General features: G+C 41.3%; 1 protein-coding gene across 4 annotated transcripts; it reads left to right on the top strand.

Moving 5' to 3' along the window:
- The first annotated feature begins 5082 nt into the window (after positions 1–5082).
- Positions 5083–17494, top strand: otud4 (OTU deubiquitinase 4). Of its 4 annotated transcripts, none has more exons than XM_060893556.1 (20): positions 5083–5357; positions 6792–6875; positions 6988–7038; positions 7393–7439; positions 7973–8045; positions 8527–8608; positions 8699–8855; positions 9092–9146; positions 9231–9354; positions 9865–9929; positions 10557–10657; positions 10851–10957; positions 11237–11396; positions 11474–11594; positions 11735–11798; positions 13058–13116; positions 13218–14424; positions 14516–14683; positions 14950–14990; positions 15132–17494. In XM_060893556.1, exons 1-20 carry the CDS (start codon positions 5211–5213, stop codon positions 16095–16097), a joined length of 3879 nt encoding a protein of 1292 aa, XP_060749539.1. In that variant the 5' UTR covers positions 5083–5210; the 3' UTR covers positions 16098–17494. The 4 variants fall into 4 exon arrangements, with proteins under 4 accessions (XP_060749539.1, XP_060749540.1, XP_060749541.1 ...); XM_060893557.1 differs by having other exon boundaries at positions 14519–14683; XM_060893558.1 differs by having other exon boundaries at positions 13221–14424.
- The last annotated feature ends 1022 nt before the right edge of the window (positions 17495–18516 follow it).

An 18516-nucleotide genomic window follows, 5' to 3' on the forward strand; every position in this document is an offset into this window, starting at 1 on the left:
AGGTTTCATACACATTGTAACTCAGACTGATGTTTAATCGAGTAGGAAAAATGAAATGATTCGAAAAATAAAATGTGATGAGAAAATATCACAAAAAAAAAGTGTAAGGAGAGAAATCGTTAACATTTATTAAGATTCATATTTTACAATTCCAGTCTAAAAACATTCTCTTGTCTGGAATTAGTTTTTTTTTTATTTCTATTTCACTAAATAATAAAAATAATAATAATAATAATAATAATAATAAATTGTAATCCATAATGACCTGAACAGGACAACTTACAAATGAAGTAAATGAGCCTATAATTCATGTAAACTTTTTAAATAATATATTAAATAATGAAATAATATTTAATATTAATGATTATATCATAAATTATATTTATTATATAATATTTATTATGACATGTATCATTTTTACTATAGATTACTATTATGTTTATTTACATGCATTAAAATAAAATAAAATATTCTTTATAATTAGTATTTTTTTTTTAGAGATTTATGTCTAAAAAAATATTAATGGTGATCAAAATTTATTTCCTGTGTGACATGTAAAATAAATACATAAATAAATCTTCCATGTATACCAGTAATTTCTCTGTAAGATTTATGTTCTCATAATAACTTTAAGTTGGTGAGGGTACGACTGTTTATAGCTGCTATAACGTAAGTGACATGTAACTGTAATCAATAAATTATGGATTTTGGCAGATCAGTTGGTTATTATTTTTCCTCTGACAGCACGACAAGGCATGTATTATTCTTTAGGTGTGTGTGTGTGTGTGTGTGTGTGTTAGTTCCCTGGTGCTGTAATGATATCATACTGGGCCTGCAGCAGCAGCAGGCTGTTCTCTCGGATCCTGCGCAGCTGGACGAGCTCGCCGCACTCCTGCACACGTCTCACTCCTGCGCTCTCCTGCCTGCTGTCGCTCAGAGACACGCCGTTGCGCCGGACGCAGTGTTTCCTCTGGACGTAGACGGCGAGCAGCACCAACAAAACCAGCGACAGCACCATCAACATCACCGGTTGAGACACAAACCCCACCCCTGGCTCGGCCTTGACACCGCCACCGGTTTTGATCCCACTCTCTGGGTGTGGCTCGGGATCGGGGAGTTTCACAAACACTAGTGTTCATCAGGAGACAGAAACGTTGTTGAGAATGATTTAAGTCAGGGTACACAGAGTCAAGTTCAGAATTATTGGTACCCCTTATTAAAAAGAATTAATACAAATGGGTACAAGTGTGAGACGTACCTTCAGGATCGTCCCTCGGCTCCACCGGATCAGACACAGAGCGGCGGAGTGCTGCAGACGGCTCCGGATGGAGGGCAGAAGGTGGAACAGGTGTATGTGTAGGTGTGTTTGATTCAGTTGGAGAGTGTGGGGGTGTGTATGACCCAGTGGGTGTTGGTGTGTATAATCTAGTGGGTGTGTGTGTGGGTGTGTATAATCCAGTGGGTGTGTGTGGGGATGTGTATAATCCAGTGGGTGTGTGTGTGGGTGTGTTTGATCCAGCGGGTGTGTTTGTGGGTGTGTATAATCCAGTGGGTGTGTGTGGGGATGTGTATAATCCAGTGGGTGTGTGTGTGGGTGTGTTTGATCCAGTGGGTGTGTTTGTGGGTGTGTATAATCCAGTGGGTGTGTGTGGGGGTGTGTATAATCCAGTGGGTGTGTGTGGGGATGTGTATAATCCAGTGGGTGTGTGTGTGGGTGTGTTTGATCCAGTGGGTGTGTTTGTGGGTGTGTATAATCCAGTGGGTGTGTGTGGGGATGTGTATAATCCAGTGGGTGTGTGTGTGGGTGTGTTTGATCCAGCGGGTGTGTTTGTGGGTGCGTATAATCCAGTGGGTGTGTGTGGGGGTGTGTATAATCCAGTGGGTGTGTGTGGGGATGTGTATAATCCAGTGGGTGTGGGTGTGTTTGATCCAGCGGGTGTGTTTGTGGGTGTGTATAATCCAGTGGGTGTGTGTGGGGATGTGTTTGATGCAGCGGGTGTGTGTGTGAATATGTTTGATGCAGTGGGTGTATGTGAGGGTGTGTGTGATCTAGTAGGCGTGTGTGATACAGTGGGTGTGTATGTGGTTGGAAAAGCAGTCGAAGCAGGTGTGTGTGTGAGAATATTTGAGGAGTGTGTGTATTGGGATGGAGCTGATGTATACCCATGACTTGTGTATGTGGGTGTTATCAGGGTAACCATGGTAACGCCAGGTGAGGTGCATGCTGCGCTTGGTGAATGTGCGTGTGTTCTAGGAGTGTGTGTTGTTAGTGAATGAGACATCAGCATGGTGTTAGGGGATGTGTGTGTGTGCGTGACTGGGGTAGTCGCAGCGTGTTTCTGTGTGTAAGCGATGTCTGGTCTGCTGTGTGTGTGTGTGTGTACATGTAGTGTATTTACTGAACCTTTGGTTGTGTGTATGTGGTTGTGTGTATGTGTCATTGTGTATAGCTGTGTGTGTGTGACTCTATTACTAGGATATGTGCTTGTGTGTTTATCAGTGTGTGTGAGGAAGTCGTGTGTGGTGTTTGAGTGTTCTGAGTGTGCGTGTACAGAAGTGTGTGTTAGTGTTGAACTCGTTGGAGATGCTGGAAAGAAAAAGACGGGTGTTGCTTTGTGTCGTTTGTGGTCTTTGAACAAACAGATCAGCTTCCAAAGCCAAAGCATCATCTTATAAATCAGTAATTAACTAGTGTCACAGAGCTGCACTGCATTCTGGGAGTTTGAGTCCAGCACTTTGTTTAATGTTAATGTTCAGTTTACTAAAGCTGTTATAAACTCAGTGTGAAGTGGAAGTGAGAGGTTTATAAATCTCAGTAGTGTGTCTGGAGTGACATATTGTTCACCTGAGATGATCCCAATCTGTAGTCCAGGACGAGTCTTACGAGTCCCATCATGCACCACGGCTGAGTGGATCCGAGTCCAGTAGACAAAATATGAGTGGACCACTGTGATACTGGACAGAAAACACAACTAGATAACATAGAAGTGTCTGTTAGGATGAATTAGTGTGTATGTCCGTGTGTCTCACTAAAATCTCAGGTCCCCACTTGGCTGAGCCGGAGCCCTCCAGGTGAATGACAGGTTCCTCTTCAGGAGCTTGTCGGAGTGTGTGACTGTGTCTGCAGTGGACAGGCAGGAGAGTGTGTGTGTTCCTGGTGGGTGGAGTGTGAACTTGCCTCCAACCACACGGTCCTCCACTACAGAGCGTGCATGCAGCAAAAGACCCATAAATGCTCGAGAGCTGCGCACACTCACTGACACACACACACACACACACACACACACACACACACACAGAGGGATGGACCTTTATGAGTACAGTGGGAATGAACGCTTCATATTATAGTCATAGCATTGTGAGTGTGTGTGTTTACATACCCATGAGTGTGTGCTGTGGCAAATAGACTGTGCGGCTGGTGTGTATGGTCACTGCAGATGCTGTGTGTGTGTGCTGCGGTTGGGCGCTGATGTGTCCAGGCTTCATGTCCATACATGTAGCTGTCGAAGCTCCACGTGAAAAACACACACACTGTGCAGGCAGCAAACTCAGACACACACACACCAACAATACTACCTTCATCAGCTTCATCTGCATCCTCACACACACACACCACATACACACACACAGTATAATGTTATATCTGACAAACATGCTCTTTGTTGTCTAGAGTACCTTTAAATGTTGTACTGATTTTAAGAAGAAATATAAAGGAGAGTTTCTTGATAATAAATAAAACACCGTGTCATGCTGTTTGATGAAACTAATCAACAGCAGGGTGTTACGATGGATTCGACGGATGCGAATGAAAGGTGATTATTTTCATATAACAGCGTGTTCAAAGTGTTTTATTCCTTTTATACCACAGCAATTTCTCCATTCACAGTTTGCACTAAACAATAAGTTACAGTTCTTACTTCTGCCAGCTATAAACAGCAGTTTTACATCGGACTGTTGCAGAGTACTGAGTAATATGAGTATTTCTCCTCACAGAAAACTTCACATCAAAAATCACACATGCAGGTTGTAAATGTCCCTGACAATAGGTTGTTACCATAGAAACGATAACATTATATATCTAAAAACAGTGCATTTACCTACATTTCTGCTGTTATAGAAACACCTTCTGAAAATTTTGATTCAATGTGGTATAAATATTTTGGAAATTTTGATCGAACTTACCTCAGAGCGAGCGTCACTGTTTCACTAGATCTCTCTTTCTCTGATTTTTTTTCTTTTAGTCTCTCTGTTTTTCAGGACCAGGATGTGTAACAGCTGCTGGTCAGGAACCACATCCTCATCTCTTTTCCACTAATCCCTTCTTTCTCTTGTGCACACACACAACACACACACACCACGCACACACACAACACACACACACCACGCACACACACACACACACACACACACACACACACACACACACACACACACACAGGTCAGACACTTACCGGTATACAATTTATACCGAATCATCATCAACATTGAGAATAATGATTGATGGCTTGACTGAAAACTCTTCTTCCTCTTCTTCTTCCTCTTCTTCTTATTCTTCTACTAATACTTTGATATGATAGTATGTTGCAGTGTTGTGGTGTTTTACCTGATAACTTTTGACCACAATTGACCTATGACCTAAAGCTGACACTGTTCTCTATCACTCTTCAAAATTTGATAAAATGTCTGAGACGTTTGTATTTGTGTGCTTTAAAAGTCGTGGTTTTTGCTAGAGTCATGGTGATAAATATGTTTCTGATGTTTGGGTGTCCATATTCATTTGACCATATAGTGCAGAACGCTGTGGGATTTTATGAGTGCACTGGATGCTCTATTGGATATTAGACTTTGGACAAAGGCAGAAAAAAACATTCGAGTCATTTAAATGAGTCGAATCTCTAAAGTGACTGAATCAAACACGGCTGTCAGAGTGAACTCAGCACTAATAAAGGTGTTGTTGTTATTATGGTGTCTTGGGGACATTTTATTTAAGTACTTTCCAGCTTAGTAGCTTTTGCTTTCCCCCTTTCTATCTGTTAATGAAACCGTCCTTTTCACCGAAAACGAAAGTGACTCCTAACTCTCACTCTCTCTCTCTCTCCCCGTCTCTCCGTGTGCCGGTTTTATTTGTCTCACTGGTCAATATGTAGCACAGATATATAAGAATTTCCTCATTTAATCAGCCACAGATTTTGACACTTTATCGTCTCGTTATGGAGAGTCGTGCAGGAGCGAACATGCAGCAGAACGACGAGAAAAGTGTGGAGAAACTCATGGACGAGCACCTGAGAGCGAACGGTCTCTGCCGCAAGAAGATAGCCAAAGACGGCTCGTGTTTGTTCCGAGCCGTGGCTGAGCAGGTCAGTCTGTTCACAAACTCCAGCAATAACAACATTAAAATGTTAATAAAATGCTGTTTACTCCTCGTGTTGTACACACACTGACTATAAAACATCATTTCTTAGCATTGGTGAAAACAACAACAACAATAATAAACAGTAACGTCTTGCTGTATGGCGTTTAACTGCTAGCTTAACGTGTTAGCATATTTAGCTAGCTAGCATGCGTATAACGTTTAATCTTTTCTTTGCTACCAGGCAACTGGGACTTTTAATATCTGTATTATAAGCTTTCATTTACGTTTAAATGACTTTTTTGTTTTCTCTGTCGTCAAACATGACATAAGCAAATTAGCTTAGTGCTTCTAGTGGCGTTAGCAAGTTGCTTATAGCAACCCAGGACAAAATGTTGACAGTTAGCGCAAACTAGCTTAGCTTAGCTTAGCTTAGCTTGGTTTAGCTTAGCTTAGTTTAGCTTAGCGTAGCTTAGCTTAGCTTAGCTTAACTATGAAGCTGTACGTTGCGTTATGGTTAAAAAAATAACTTAATAAAAATAAGGTAAATATATATATTGTAGTTCGTAGGGATTTGTTCTTAGACTTCAAAGTCAGTATCTTAGCTGTTACAGGGTCTCTGTGAGAACTAAGAGTAAAGTTAAGAATTTTAATGCTTAGTTACTAGTTACAGTACACTGTGTGTGTGTGTGTGTGTGTGTGTGTGTGTGTGTGTGTGTGTGATAGAAGTACATGATGTTTAATAATATTTAGGTTGTTTTTATAGGTAAAGGATTTGCAGTAAATGTGATAACTTTTCACAACTCTTTATTTTTCTTCTTCAGGCAATAAACTGTTCAGTTAATTATCTCAACGTGGTTATTAAGTTAACAGTTTAATTCCTATAAATAATAACACCATCGTTCTGAAAACAGGATGTAGGGCATTTCCTGGAAACAAAGGGTTAACAAAATGGATTTCTTCAGAGTTAAACTGGGTTGCCAGAGATAGCAAAGGAAAATAATTAATGAAAGTCGTGTACATTCTAGGAGGGTGTGTGTGTGTGTGTGTGTGTGTGAGAGAGAGAGAGAGAGAGAGAGAGAGAGAGATTATTAAATATTATGTGCATCATATTGAGTCATCATAACCTCACCTTCTGTGTTACGGAAGTAACACTAATTATTTATGTCATGATTTATTATATATGCACTTTATCGCCTTTTATGGAGTGTTCTGGGCATCACTACATGCACAAGAGCTGTGTTTGGAGCAGACATTGCTCGTGGTGTTGGGGGTGCTGCATGTGTAGGGATGGGGGTGTTGGGTGGTGCCCTCCTGTGGTGGAGCTCCATCACATCTTTGCTTGATACCATGCTATTTTTTAAGACACTGACAATTGTGAGCCTTAACACAGATGTTACTCCTTTCACATGTGTGTTTTGTACACGTGTGTCGTTCTCAGGTGCTACACTGTCAGAGTCTGCACACCAGGGTTCGGGCCGAGTGTGTGAAATACCTCAGACAGAAACGGGACGTGTATGAGTCGGTAAGTGAGCTCTAACCCTTCTCAGTTTTTTTATATACATCTTAATAGAGGTGTGTGTGAAAGAGAGAGAGAGAGTGAGTGAGAGTATCTTATCTGTTTTCTCTGCCTTTAGTTCATCGAAGGTGATTTTGAGGAATACCTGCACACGCTTCAGGATCCTCAGGTAATAGAATAGAACAAGTTTGAGGAATTAAACCGTATCCTGTTTATTTATATATTTTGTAATAAATACATCAAATTTATTCACATAAGAGACAAATGTCTGCTCCAGTTAGAACTGCATGTAGCTTTATTATATGTGTAGTTTCATTGTCTTTATTGCAATAATCGGTCTGTGTAGTAGAATGAATATGTAGGTTCTAACTCATAAACAAACATGTATACATATATGCTTAAATATATTATATTACCTAGTTTGTGTTTTATTTGTGAAGTATATGAAGTGATGTTATAAGCCTGTAAGTGCATCTTTATAATGCAGTATTCTGGGTAACTCTCTGTTTTGCCTCCTCTCTAGAGCTGGGTTGGACAAGTGGAAATAAGTGCTCTGGCTGTTCTTTATAAGTGAGTAGATATCACCTGTTATTTATTTAGACAACTAACTTTTATACATTGGAGTAGTTTAACAAAATGATACTCTTACTCATACTATTTATTAGGAATTTGTTATTTGATTTTATACTACAGAGAATTTCCCGTTCTGATTGGTTGAACTTCGCAGCTCTGGAAGTAGCACAGGCTACTTTTTATACTAGGTTTAACTTTATAAGACAGAAGAAAACCAGAGGCTAGTGAAGGAATGGCTGTTTATATCTGATATTATGTGGAAAGAAATGGAACTAATTTGTTTAGTTTTAATCGAAAAGTGGATAAAAATTTGATATGTTGTTAAATGTAATCCTAAATTCTATAAAAAGAAATGAGTTCAAGGATGCGACGTGAAAGGAAAATAATTAACTTCATGGTGATAACAGTAACTCAACATCTACATTACATCACCTTGTTGTTGATCACTTTTTCCTTACGCATTTCTCATAATCTCAAATGATGTCATCTTTAAAACCCATGAACCCCACCTTAATGGATCCTCTTTCCAGGCATGATTTCATGATTTACCAGCGGCCCGGCGAGCCTCCAGTGAACATCACAGAGAACGGTTACCCTAATAAGGTTTGCAGAAACACCCAGAAGATCTATTCAGTAGTAAATTTGTCACTCTAAATATGTATTTTTATGAGTAAATTCATGAAACTTGTGTTTCATAGCGATGAAAGTGTCAAAGCTGAACATCTTCTTGTATAATTGTTGAATTTTGCGTTAGGAAAAAGAGGCATTTCCAAATCAACGATTCATAGAATCAGTTATTCATTGATTTGATATCATCTGTTTATTTTCTAGTTATTTAATTTAAACTTTAATTAGTTAGTTAGTTCATTAGTTACTTTTCACATCAGTATATAGTCTTGTATATTTTAAGGTTAAATACATTTAAGCAAATTCTTTTTTTTGATAGAGTTTAAACCCTTTTTGTGCCCTTTTTTTTAACTTAATCAAGCAATTATCTTTAAAAGTTTAATGCAGAAAGCTTTCAAGCAGGTTCGAGTGAGATTGTACTCTGTTTAATTGTTAATTAATTGTTTATTTACTCCAGGTGTTGCTCTGCTTCCTGAACGGGAACCATTACGACAGTGTTTACCCAATACCTACTGTCAAAAATGCTGCCTTGTGCCAGTGTGAGTGACGTGTCCAGTTCATCTGTTACTGCACACATAAAATGTCTGTCGATTAAAAACTCACTAAAATCAGTGCATTTTTTTTTTCAGCGATCCTGTACGAGATGCTGTACGAGCGTGTGTATGGGGTGGACCAGAGTGTGTTAACGTCAAGCCTGAAGACATCCAAAACAAAGAATGAGACTGTGGAGACAGAGCAGTGTGAGAGCAGCGGGGACTCTGACCTGAACGACGGAGATGATTTCTGGTGAGTGTGATCGCAGAGTGACTGATGCTGTAATCAGAGACCAGTCCAGAAGAATCTGGAGGCTTTCAAGGGCTCTTCGTCATCTCGTCTCAGGGAGTTATTCCTTGTTGCTGTTGTGTTAAGTTGGGATTTAATAAACACTCTGTAAACCTGTCAGCACAGAATACAACTCCTGCTCATACCACTAATATATAATCAGTTCATAACAGAGAATCAGTTGCAATTGTCTTTTTCAGGTCCAGTGAAGCTACAGGCAGGATGGCTGGTGTTAACAACAGGACAGCTTACAAGGTACACACACACACACACACACACGCCCACTTTCTGAATTCTGCCTGCTTATATTTTCTTTCTGTTCTGTCTTTTGCACATCAGGGCCGTGGGCGTGGCCAAGCCAGAGGAGTAGGGCGTGGCTCACTGCATCGTAAGGTGCAGGAATCCCTGAACCCCGCCCTTTACAGGAACGTGGAGTATGACGTGTGGATGCGCTCAAAACGAGGTAACACGGGGGTGTGTGTGTAGTTTTGTAAGTGTGTGTCAATAAAACCAATTCAATAAAAATTAACCCTGTCATTAATTATTTGGTAACGTTACCATGAATTTAATGTGCAATGCTACCGTGCATGGGTGTAACCATAGCAACCAGAAAGGTTATAAAATTAGCTGCATTTTACAGTTATACAATTGTGAATGTGAAATAATAACCACAAAAAATGAATAGGAAATTCTATGGATGGTATTGTCTCCTATTTGGACACTTTTTTGAGCATTAACTCTTACATGTACAACCAGACACCTAATTATCTCTGTAATAATAATGATAATGATAGTTAATCAACAACACGTGATGTAATCCGGAGGATCAAGTTTAACAAGCTGAACTCATCCACAGGGTGTAGATAAGGGGTGTGTGTGTGTATGTTTCCTGTGTGTGTGTGTGTATAATTCACAGTGCTGGCGTACGCTCATGCAGTGTGTTCTGTACTGACAGAATGACTTGTTGTTTCAGTTCAGCAGAGGAGGGATTTCTGCATGGCAGCCGGGATGCATTACAAGGCTGGAGACAAGTGTCAGGTGTATATTAGAGTGATATGTCCGTCTGTCTCTCTCTCTCTCTCTCTCTATCTGTCTCTCTCTCTCTCTATCTGTCTCTCTATCTGTCTCTCTCTCTCTCTCTCTCTCTCTCTCTCTCTCTCTCTCTATCTCTCTCTCTCTCTCTCTCTCCTCACATTTCTATCTATCTATCTATCCATCTATCATCTATCTATCTATCTATCTATCTATCTATCTATCTATCTATCTATCTATCTCTCTCTCTCTCTCTGTCTCTCTATAGCTATATCTTTATCTCTCTCTATATCTATCTCTCTCTCTATCTCTCTCTCCTCACATTTCTATCTATCTATCTATCTATCTATCTATCTCTCTCTCTTCATCTCTCTCTCTTTATATATATCTCTCTATATATATCTATCTCTCTCTCTCTATATCTCTCCCTCTCTCTCTCTCTATCTCTCTCTCTCTCTATCTATCTCTCTATATATCTCTCTATCTATCTCTTTCTCTCTCTCCTCCATGTTCACACCCTTTTATTTAGTATTTTATTTACACTTACCAGGGAAAACTCCTCACCCTTGAACACCAAAGATCATCTGGCTCTGAAACTCAAACAAATTAACTAGAAGTATCTCTTTATCTCAGGTACGATTGAACACTACTGATCGATTCTACGGTGCCTACATTCAGGACGTCAGCCCTGATGACGGACCCGTCACTGTCTTCATCGAGGAACTTGGAGAGAAGTATGTGTGTGTGTGTGTGTGTGTGTGTGTGTGTGTGTGTGTGAAGAATTCCACATGACTTGTTAAACACTGAAATTCCAGATTTCAGAACAAAATATTTTAATTGTACCTTATGAATATAGCGCAACATCTAACTGTAAATTGCTATCTAGTACAATATGGTGTTTGTGTGTGTGTGTGTGTGTGTGTGTAGACACACTGTTCCCCTCTGGAATCTCCGCTCTTCTTCAGAAGATTCCTGGTCCAAGGTGACGGAGAAAAGCAAAAAACAAACTACATCCAGCAACAACGGGCCCACAGGTGGTGTTAATTATACATGCATATATTTCTCTAGCTCTGTCTTTAAACATTTATTTTTACAAACCAGATCTTGCTAATAGCACTAATAAGCACTAATCTTGCTGTAGTTTATTTGAGTTTTGTCATAATACCAGAAACGTGTTGTTAAACCGGCCTTGTGTGCTTCGTGGCATCTTTTACTTTCAGTTTTAAATTATTTTTATTTCCTTTCAGGCCATTTAAACGTTTGCGTAACAAACAAAAACCGAAACTTTAACCACTCAATCTTTCTGATTTCAGAGCACGAGACCAGACCTGGAAGGAAGCCCATGAGGTCAGTTTCACATGGTCCTACTGCATCCTCAGGCTCCGCCCCTGGCAACCGCATACAGCATCAGCATTCTTGGCCTCCGAAGATCAGTGCAGAGCCTCAATCGATAGAAAAGAACGATAGCAGCAGGTGAATTATAAACTTAATGTATACACACTCATGACACACACACATATATTACAGGAACTTTGTGTTCGTGTGTGTAGGAGGAGTGATCAGGGCACAGGTAGTACGTGTGTGTCACCTGTAGAGAAAGATGAACACGCACTGCTGGAGATCCTGAACAAAGACGAGGAGAATTTCCCGACACTCGAAGCCAGCTCACAGGTATAATTAACATATTTACTGTGTTTTACACTCTGAGTATTTAAAGTGTAACATAACGCATCAGTGTTCTGATTAAAACACTCACTGAAACCTTTCTAATGTGTCGTTGCATTACAACACGTACTGATGTATACGATTAGGCTGCTAGTGCTGAGAGGAGTCGAAGAGCTGAGAAGAAAGGCTCACGGAAGAAAGCTCCTGCAGGTGAGTTAAGGATATCGATTCTGTTGTTTCCATCAGATTAGGATTCTACAGATTTTACTCCAATCATGTGGTTTGCTAATTCGTGTAATTATTAACAGATTGACTTTTACTACAATTACTATGTAGAGACCAATATTGTATTTGTTAGAAAATCCTTTTCTTAAAAAAAAAACAGGGTTTCCACGGGGTCATAAAAAGTCATAACTTTAACAATAAGAATTTAAGGCCATAAAAAGACATAAAACGTCCGGATTTTCCATACAAGGTCATAAAAAACATTTAGCCACGTCTTAAATTGATCTGCTCATCCATTAATTTGTTCTTCAATCAAAATGCGCTCGCGGCGGCAATGGGATTCATTTGTTTGGCCTGTTGTAGTTCTGTATGTGGAATCTGGGTGGTATCACACTGGTATCACAGCGTTCCAGAACTACAAGGTCCATGCGGCAGCATACAGACTTGTCGGAAGGACTTTCACAGAAACCCGCGCGAACTCCGAACATACTGTATCATACTGAGTCACTGCTTAGTTTCATTAAAATCATCCTGACTATCACAATGGGAAAATGTACCTTTAACGATCTGTGGCTCGAAGACGGTGCGTTTAGTAGCTGGATCAAGCCCGTCGCTAACAATCGGTATCAAGCCTATTGCACTCTGTGTAAGAAGACGTTGGAGTCTAGTTTAGGAATAAAAGCCTTGAAGTCGCATGCAAAGTCGGAAAAGCATATCGTTGCTGTAAAAGTCCTGCAGCGGGTGCAGGCGATCCGTCAGTTTTGTTCGGCTCCGTCACTAACGTTACCCGGTCCAAGTACAGCGCGGGATTCCGTTTTTGTCGCATCCAGTGTCACACACAGTGGTTTCGGATCAACCTCCACACTGAAAGCGGAGGTCCTGTGGGTGTTGAATACTATAATGATCGAATTACTCTTTAAATAATAAAACTTGTTACTTTTAATAAAGACTTTTGAAAGGAATTTTAATGACTGAAGTTATTTATCGTAATTCGTGTAGGTCATAAATTCAAATCATAATGGTCATAAAAAGGTCTTAAAAAGTCTTAAATTTGACTGATTAAACCCCGCAGAAACCCTGAAAAACGAAGGCAAAATATTGCCGAGGGACTCTGATACAAACAGGCTGTAATCATAGATGCATTGGAGCAGACAAAAGAAATGTCCTGGATGTGTTTTGGATTATTATTCAAAATTCTCCTACTGCTGTGAGGTAAATGTTTAGTTGTGTTTTTTTTAATTCAGATACCAAAGAGCAATCTCTGAACCCTGTTCCCAAAGAAGAAAGAGGAAAACAGTCAACAGTAAGTGTCTGAAATGTTCAGGCTTAATTCTGTAGTGCACGTTTTGTGCGGATTGTAACGTTGATCGATTCCTGTGTTTCACGCTTTGTAACTTCCTTCAGAAGAAAGCGTCAGTGGACGAAGACCAAAGAATAACTCCTCCTCCCAAAGAGGATCTTAACCCTTCACCTGCTAGTACCTTATCTGCCCCTTCAGCTTCAAAGTCCTCAAAAGCCGCCCCTTCATCCACAGCACCCGCACGAGTTCCCTACAAAACATCATCTTTGTCTGCTCGCATTTATTCCGTTAATTCTAAGTCTGATTCTGGTTTATCTACAAAATCCACAGATTCTTTACAGACTACCCCTGTACAGTCTCCAACTGGCCCTGCACCATCTTTAAGACCGGGGGCTTCTTTACAGACTACCCCTGTACAGTCTCCAACTGGCCCTGCACCATCTTTAAGACCGGGGGCTTCTTTACAGACTGCCCCCATTCAGTATCAAACTGCTCATGCTCCATCTTCAACACCCACAGTTGAAGCTCAAGCTGCCCTTGACACCTCTAAAGTGATCCCATTATCTTCTAAGACTACCCTCGCTCAACCACAAACTCTCCCTTCTCTTGTCACAACTATATCTTCCCCAGTATCCTCTCAGTGTACTCCAACTCTTTGTTTAACTGTCCCCAAACCCATCGCCGTGACGACTAATTCATTTCCCCAGAACACTTCTCAAACAATTCAATCCCAAGTCTCAGATCTGACTGCCACAATAACTACCCCTGTGCCCCTGGACCATGTTCCAGAACCTACCACCACTACTACTATTCTTTCCCAAACGACCACGATACCCTTATCTCCAGACAAACCTCCCCCGATCACCGTATCTACTCAATTATTTACCCCTTCCTCCTCTCAAACTGCTCCTGCACCCACTCATGCCTTTTCCCAAACTACGTCAGCAGCCAGTCCTGTCTCTGTCCCATCTCAGATTACTTCTGCTGCTGAAGTCCCCGTTTCAACAGATCTTTCTGCTGCCTCAAAATCGCAACCTTATTCAGCTGGTGTACCCATTCCTGTTCATGCCCCCCATTCTATTACTCCTCCTGCTCTACCAACCCCTTTTCCTGCCCCCTCTTACCCTGTTGGGTTTGGTACTCCTCTGCCTTATCCACCATACCCCCCATATCCTGCGTGTGTGCCATCTTTATCTCCAAAAGCATCCGCTCCCATGACAGATCCCTGTCTTCCTCCTGCCATCCCAACTCCACCTTTCTCTCATTCTGCCGATTCCTACCTGTACGAACCTGCAGTCCCAACCGCTACAGGTAAGGTTGCATACGTCCTTTTAATGGATTACATTGTGGTATTCGTCACACCCGAGTATCATGGTTTTGAATGTTTCCTTCTTTACTTAAGCAGGCGCTGGAAGTGCCTTGTTGCCCGATGCCCCACCACAGCACTCCGTCACACTCGCGCAGCTCTGCCAAGACATGCTTTACCCCGGTTTTCCTCAGAACGAACACGACGAATATGTTCAGCTCCCGTCGTTTTCCCAGCACAGGAGCGGAAAAGACCTGCCAACAGGTATCACCATCATTTTCTGCTTTGTTAACAGCCATTTTAACAGACAAGGTCGTATCGCTGGAGTTAGTGATTCAGGGAATCCGCCAACTTTTATATGAACCTGCCTGCGTTCGGACTTACCAGTGTGTAATCATTGGATGTACGACATTATTGTAATAAAAGTAAAAAAAAACACATAATCTTTAAGCCAACGGATAAATGCCTCGTATACAATCAGCTCATGTACAATAACTTTTCCATTTTACTCACTTTCTTGTTACATACAGACACAAGGGTCCTTAGATTCTTCTTTAACCTTGGACTTAAGGTAAAGTAGCTGATTCTAATTTTACAATTTATACGTTTTCATACTTGTTCACTCAAATATATATCTAACTAGATATAAGAATAACAATTTTAATATGTGCCACAACAGTTTGGGTCTATACTTATTTTGTCGTACCCACAGGCCTACTTGTATCAGATGTTGCCCCCAGTTACCTACCTGGCACCACTGGTTCAAGCCTACCACCACATGCAGCTTAAAGTCTCTCCTTCTCCTGTATCCTGGCAACCAGACACCAACTCTAGACCAATTTTTTCCTCCCCCAACCCTTCCCTAGCTATGAGCGCCCCTGTCAGTCATTTTGAAGTAAGGGGTGTGGTTCGGACCCCTTCTCCAATGGAAGGTGGGGTGTTCAGCCATCCTTCACTGCCTCTGCAGATGCCGTTGCCTCTTGCCTCCCATCCCAATGTATATGCAGGTATGTGTCCAGTTACCCCCACTTGTCCACCACTACAGTATTCTGCCCTTCCACCCTCTATAGGGCCTCAGCATCTCCCTGTATCCCCTCCCCAACAATATAGTATGGATAACCCCATGACAACAGCGGCACCAATAACGGAAGGAGCTCAGGGGGATCGAAGGTCTTTGACTCCACAAGCAGAAAAAACATTTTGGGCCGGTCAACAACATTCGGAGGGTAGAGACGTCAAGCGAGGGGCTGTCCCTGTTACCATGGAGATACAGCACAGTAGTGGTCCTCAAGCAGGTGTGAGTGGAGGGGAGCTAAGTAAAGGGCCAAATTCTGTGACGCTGGCCAATGGGAACAGACAAGCAAAGGGAGGAGGTTTCTCAGGATCTTCGCTGGAAAATTGTGAGCGAGAGCAGGAGGAGTTCAGTGACACAGACGTCATAACAAGGCAGAGCTACCAAAGTCAGTCGTACAAATCCGGAAATAGGCGTGGCCAGGATGACAGAGGAGGGTTCAGGGGGCGTGGCTCACGTGGAAGAAGAGAGATAGGATTGGTGAGACATGACGGGCAATTGCCTTACCACAGAGGGTCCGGTGGCAGGAACAGAGGACGAGGCTACAATAATACCAGAGTGACAGGATACACAAGCAGGCAGTTGACACCTGCACCTGAAAGCTGACAATCGCTCGTTTCCTTTGCTATCAGTTCTCTCGGATTCGGGAACCTGTTCATTTTTAAAACTTTCTTTTACTAATTTAAAATTATTTCTCCACTTCGTCTTCCCAGACCGGCACGTCCACGCTGTATCGATATGTTTCAGTTTATATTAAAGGTAATAAAAGCTTGAACCTGTACGAGATTTTTCTCCAAGTGGGGAGAAAAATATTTAGGAGGACGCTAAATATGCACCTTTATCTCTCAGCTGAACGTCACTGACTTCGCACTGTACGTTTATCTCACTGAGGATTTGTAATGATCGAAGCTGCACGTGAAATCTCGCTTATGAGCTTTTGTTTACTGTTTGTTTCAGCCTTATAGGTGAGTTCATGGGCTATTTCGATCAGTCGTGTAAAAGGAAATTAGCATAACTCCAAGATCCTGCTTTTAAAAACAGATTTATACTGTTGGTTTTGTGTCAAATGACCCCTTTCACGACAACAATTTGCCGCCTCCAAATGTTGTCCATCGACTAATCCAAGATCCCGCATTGTTTATTTGAAGAAAAGCATTTTATGCTAAATTCCCTCTGTAACCATAAAAACCCAGTATCCGCTTACTAACTGGTCTAAATAGCTCTTTAGATTAGATTTATTATTATCAGTGATGCACATGTAATAAGGTTTGATGTAACTTGGGTGATGAAGCAGTTGTTGGTCTTCACTGTAGTTTAGGATGCAGGAGAATATGAGCTGCTGTGTTAAGCCACGGTTATAGACGTCTCACGTACCGGTCGATACAATCGTACACGTTACGCTTATGTGAAATATTTTCATTTCCTGTATCTTCAAACATGAACTAAACCGAACCGTGTAACCGAACACTGGAACGTTACGAGGGCCGTCGTCTGGAACAACCAGCTTCACGCCTTCTAAAGACGTTTTGTCTAAATCTGTTCTTTCGCCCGAATGTCCAGGACATCCTGAACGGAGTTTACGTGTTTCCAATTTGTATTTGCGAGTGAATTTTAACGCTATTGTCTGTACACTGTAGTAATCTGTCACCTTACGATGCACTTTTGTTTCTGAGCCTGTCGGACTTCAGGAAACACGGATCTGTGTGATGATGCTGAGGTCTGAATTAAAGCCTGACGACAGCATCTCTCTCTCTCTCTCTCTCATATCTGCTGAAAGTGTGATGTTTGGTCAGTTCTCGTGTAGTGCCTTAGACTTTATTTGAGGAGTTCCTCAGTTCTCGTTCGTTTGTTAATGCACTTGTGACGTCGTGTGCCTTCGAAACAATGTGTTTGAGCGTTTTTTTTTTTTTTAAATCGAGTGCCTATTTATCACAACCAAAGATGCAACTGGATGCAATTTTGATACAAAACATTAATAAAGAGATATCTGCTTTTCTCAGAGGTTTTCTGTGTTTGCTTATCTGGTTATTTACAGACACTCGGTCTCATTTATACACAGCAGTATCAATCACCTGGTAACTAATCACCCAAATCAGGTGTATTATTGTCTCCTGGGGCATGATGGGAGAAAATCACAGCCCTGCTGTTACTTTGGTAATGCAATATTTTTTTTTTAACAATAAACTTTACAAAAAGAACAACAGACATAAATATAGCTGCAAGCAGCGATGACGGGCCTTCGCATGTTTGTTCATCGCTATAAGGTGCCTTCCAGAAAACAATGCACGGTGGGCAAGTGCATCAAGTGGGTAAATATCAGTGGACTATTTTATGTTGTTACTGACCCATTTGGGGACTGTAGGTAAATGAAACCCCACATTTTAGACAAATGGGGGCGCTAGTGAGCCACTTAAGAGACACACCTTTGTCTGACCTTTTTGTCCACACTTAACAGCCGACAAATGTGATGTATGTGTCAAATTTCAAGTTAATCTAAGCACACCAAAAGCCTTAAATATGCCTGAAAAAGAAAGTAAAGTTTGACGCTTTGCCATGTGAACAGCGTTCAAGATATCAAAAATCCCTACGCAATTTATCATCTACAACGTCTAAGCATCATGTTGACCACTTTTGGTGTCAATCGCATGAATCCTCTAGGAGGAGTATTTAAAAGTCCATTGCATGCAACTGTGAAAAAATCCACCTTTGTGACTGACACACTTCCTGGTGCCTGTTGGTGGCGCTATGTCCGAGATTCACAATAGGCACATAGATGCGATCGGAATCCTTGGCCGAACATAAACACCGCGTGTCATCACAATAAGACATTTTTTGCTTTAGATATTAGACACTTCCTGTTTCTCTAAATTCGCCATAACTTTGTCGCCTCGTCATGGCAGCACCGTTCGAGATATCAAAAATCCCTTCGCAATTTAGCAAGTGCAACGTCTCGGCATCATGTTCACAACGTTTGATGTCAATCGCATGAATTCCCTAGGAGGAGTATTTAAAAGTTCACCGCATG

This window comes from Tachysurus vachellii, chromosome 19 (genome assembly GCF_030014155.1).
Source record: "Tachysurus vachellii isolate PV-2020 chromosome 19, HZAU_Pvac_v1, whole genome shotgun sequence".
NCBI classification, from domain to species: Eukaryota; Metazoa; Chordata; class Actinopteri; order Siluriformes; family Bagridae; genus Tachysurus; species Tachysurus vachellii.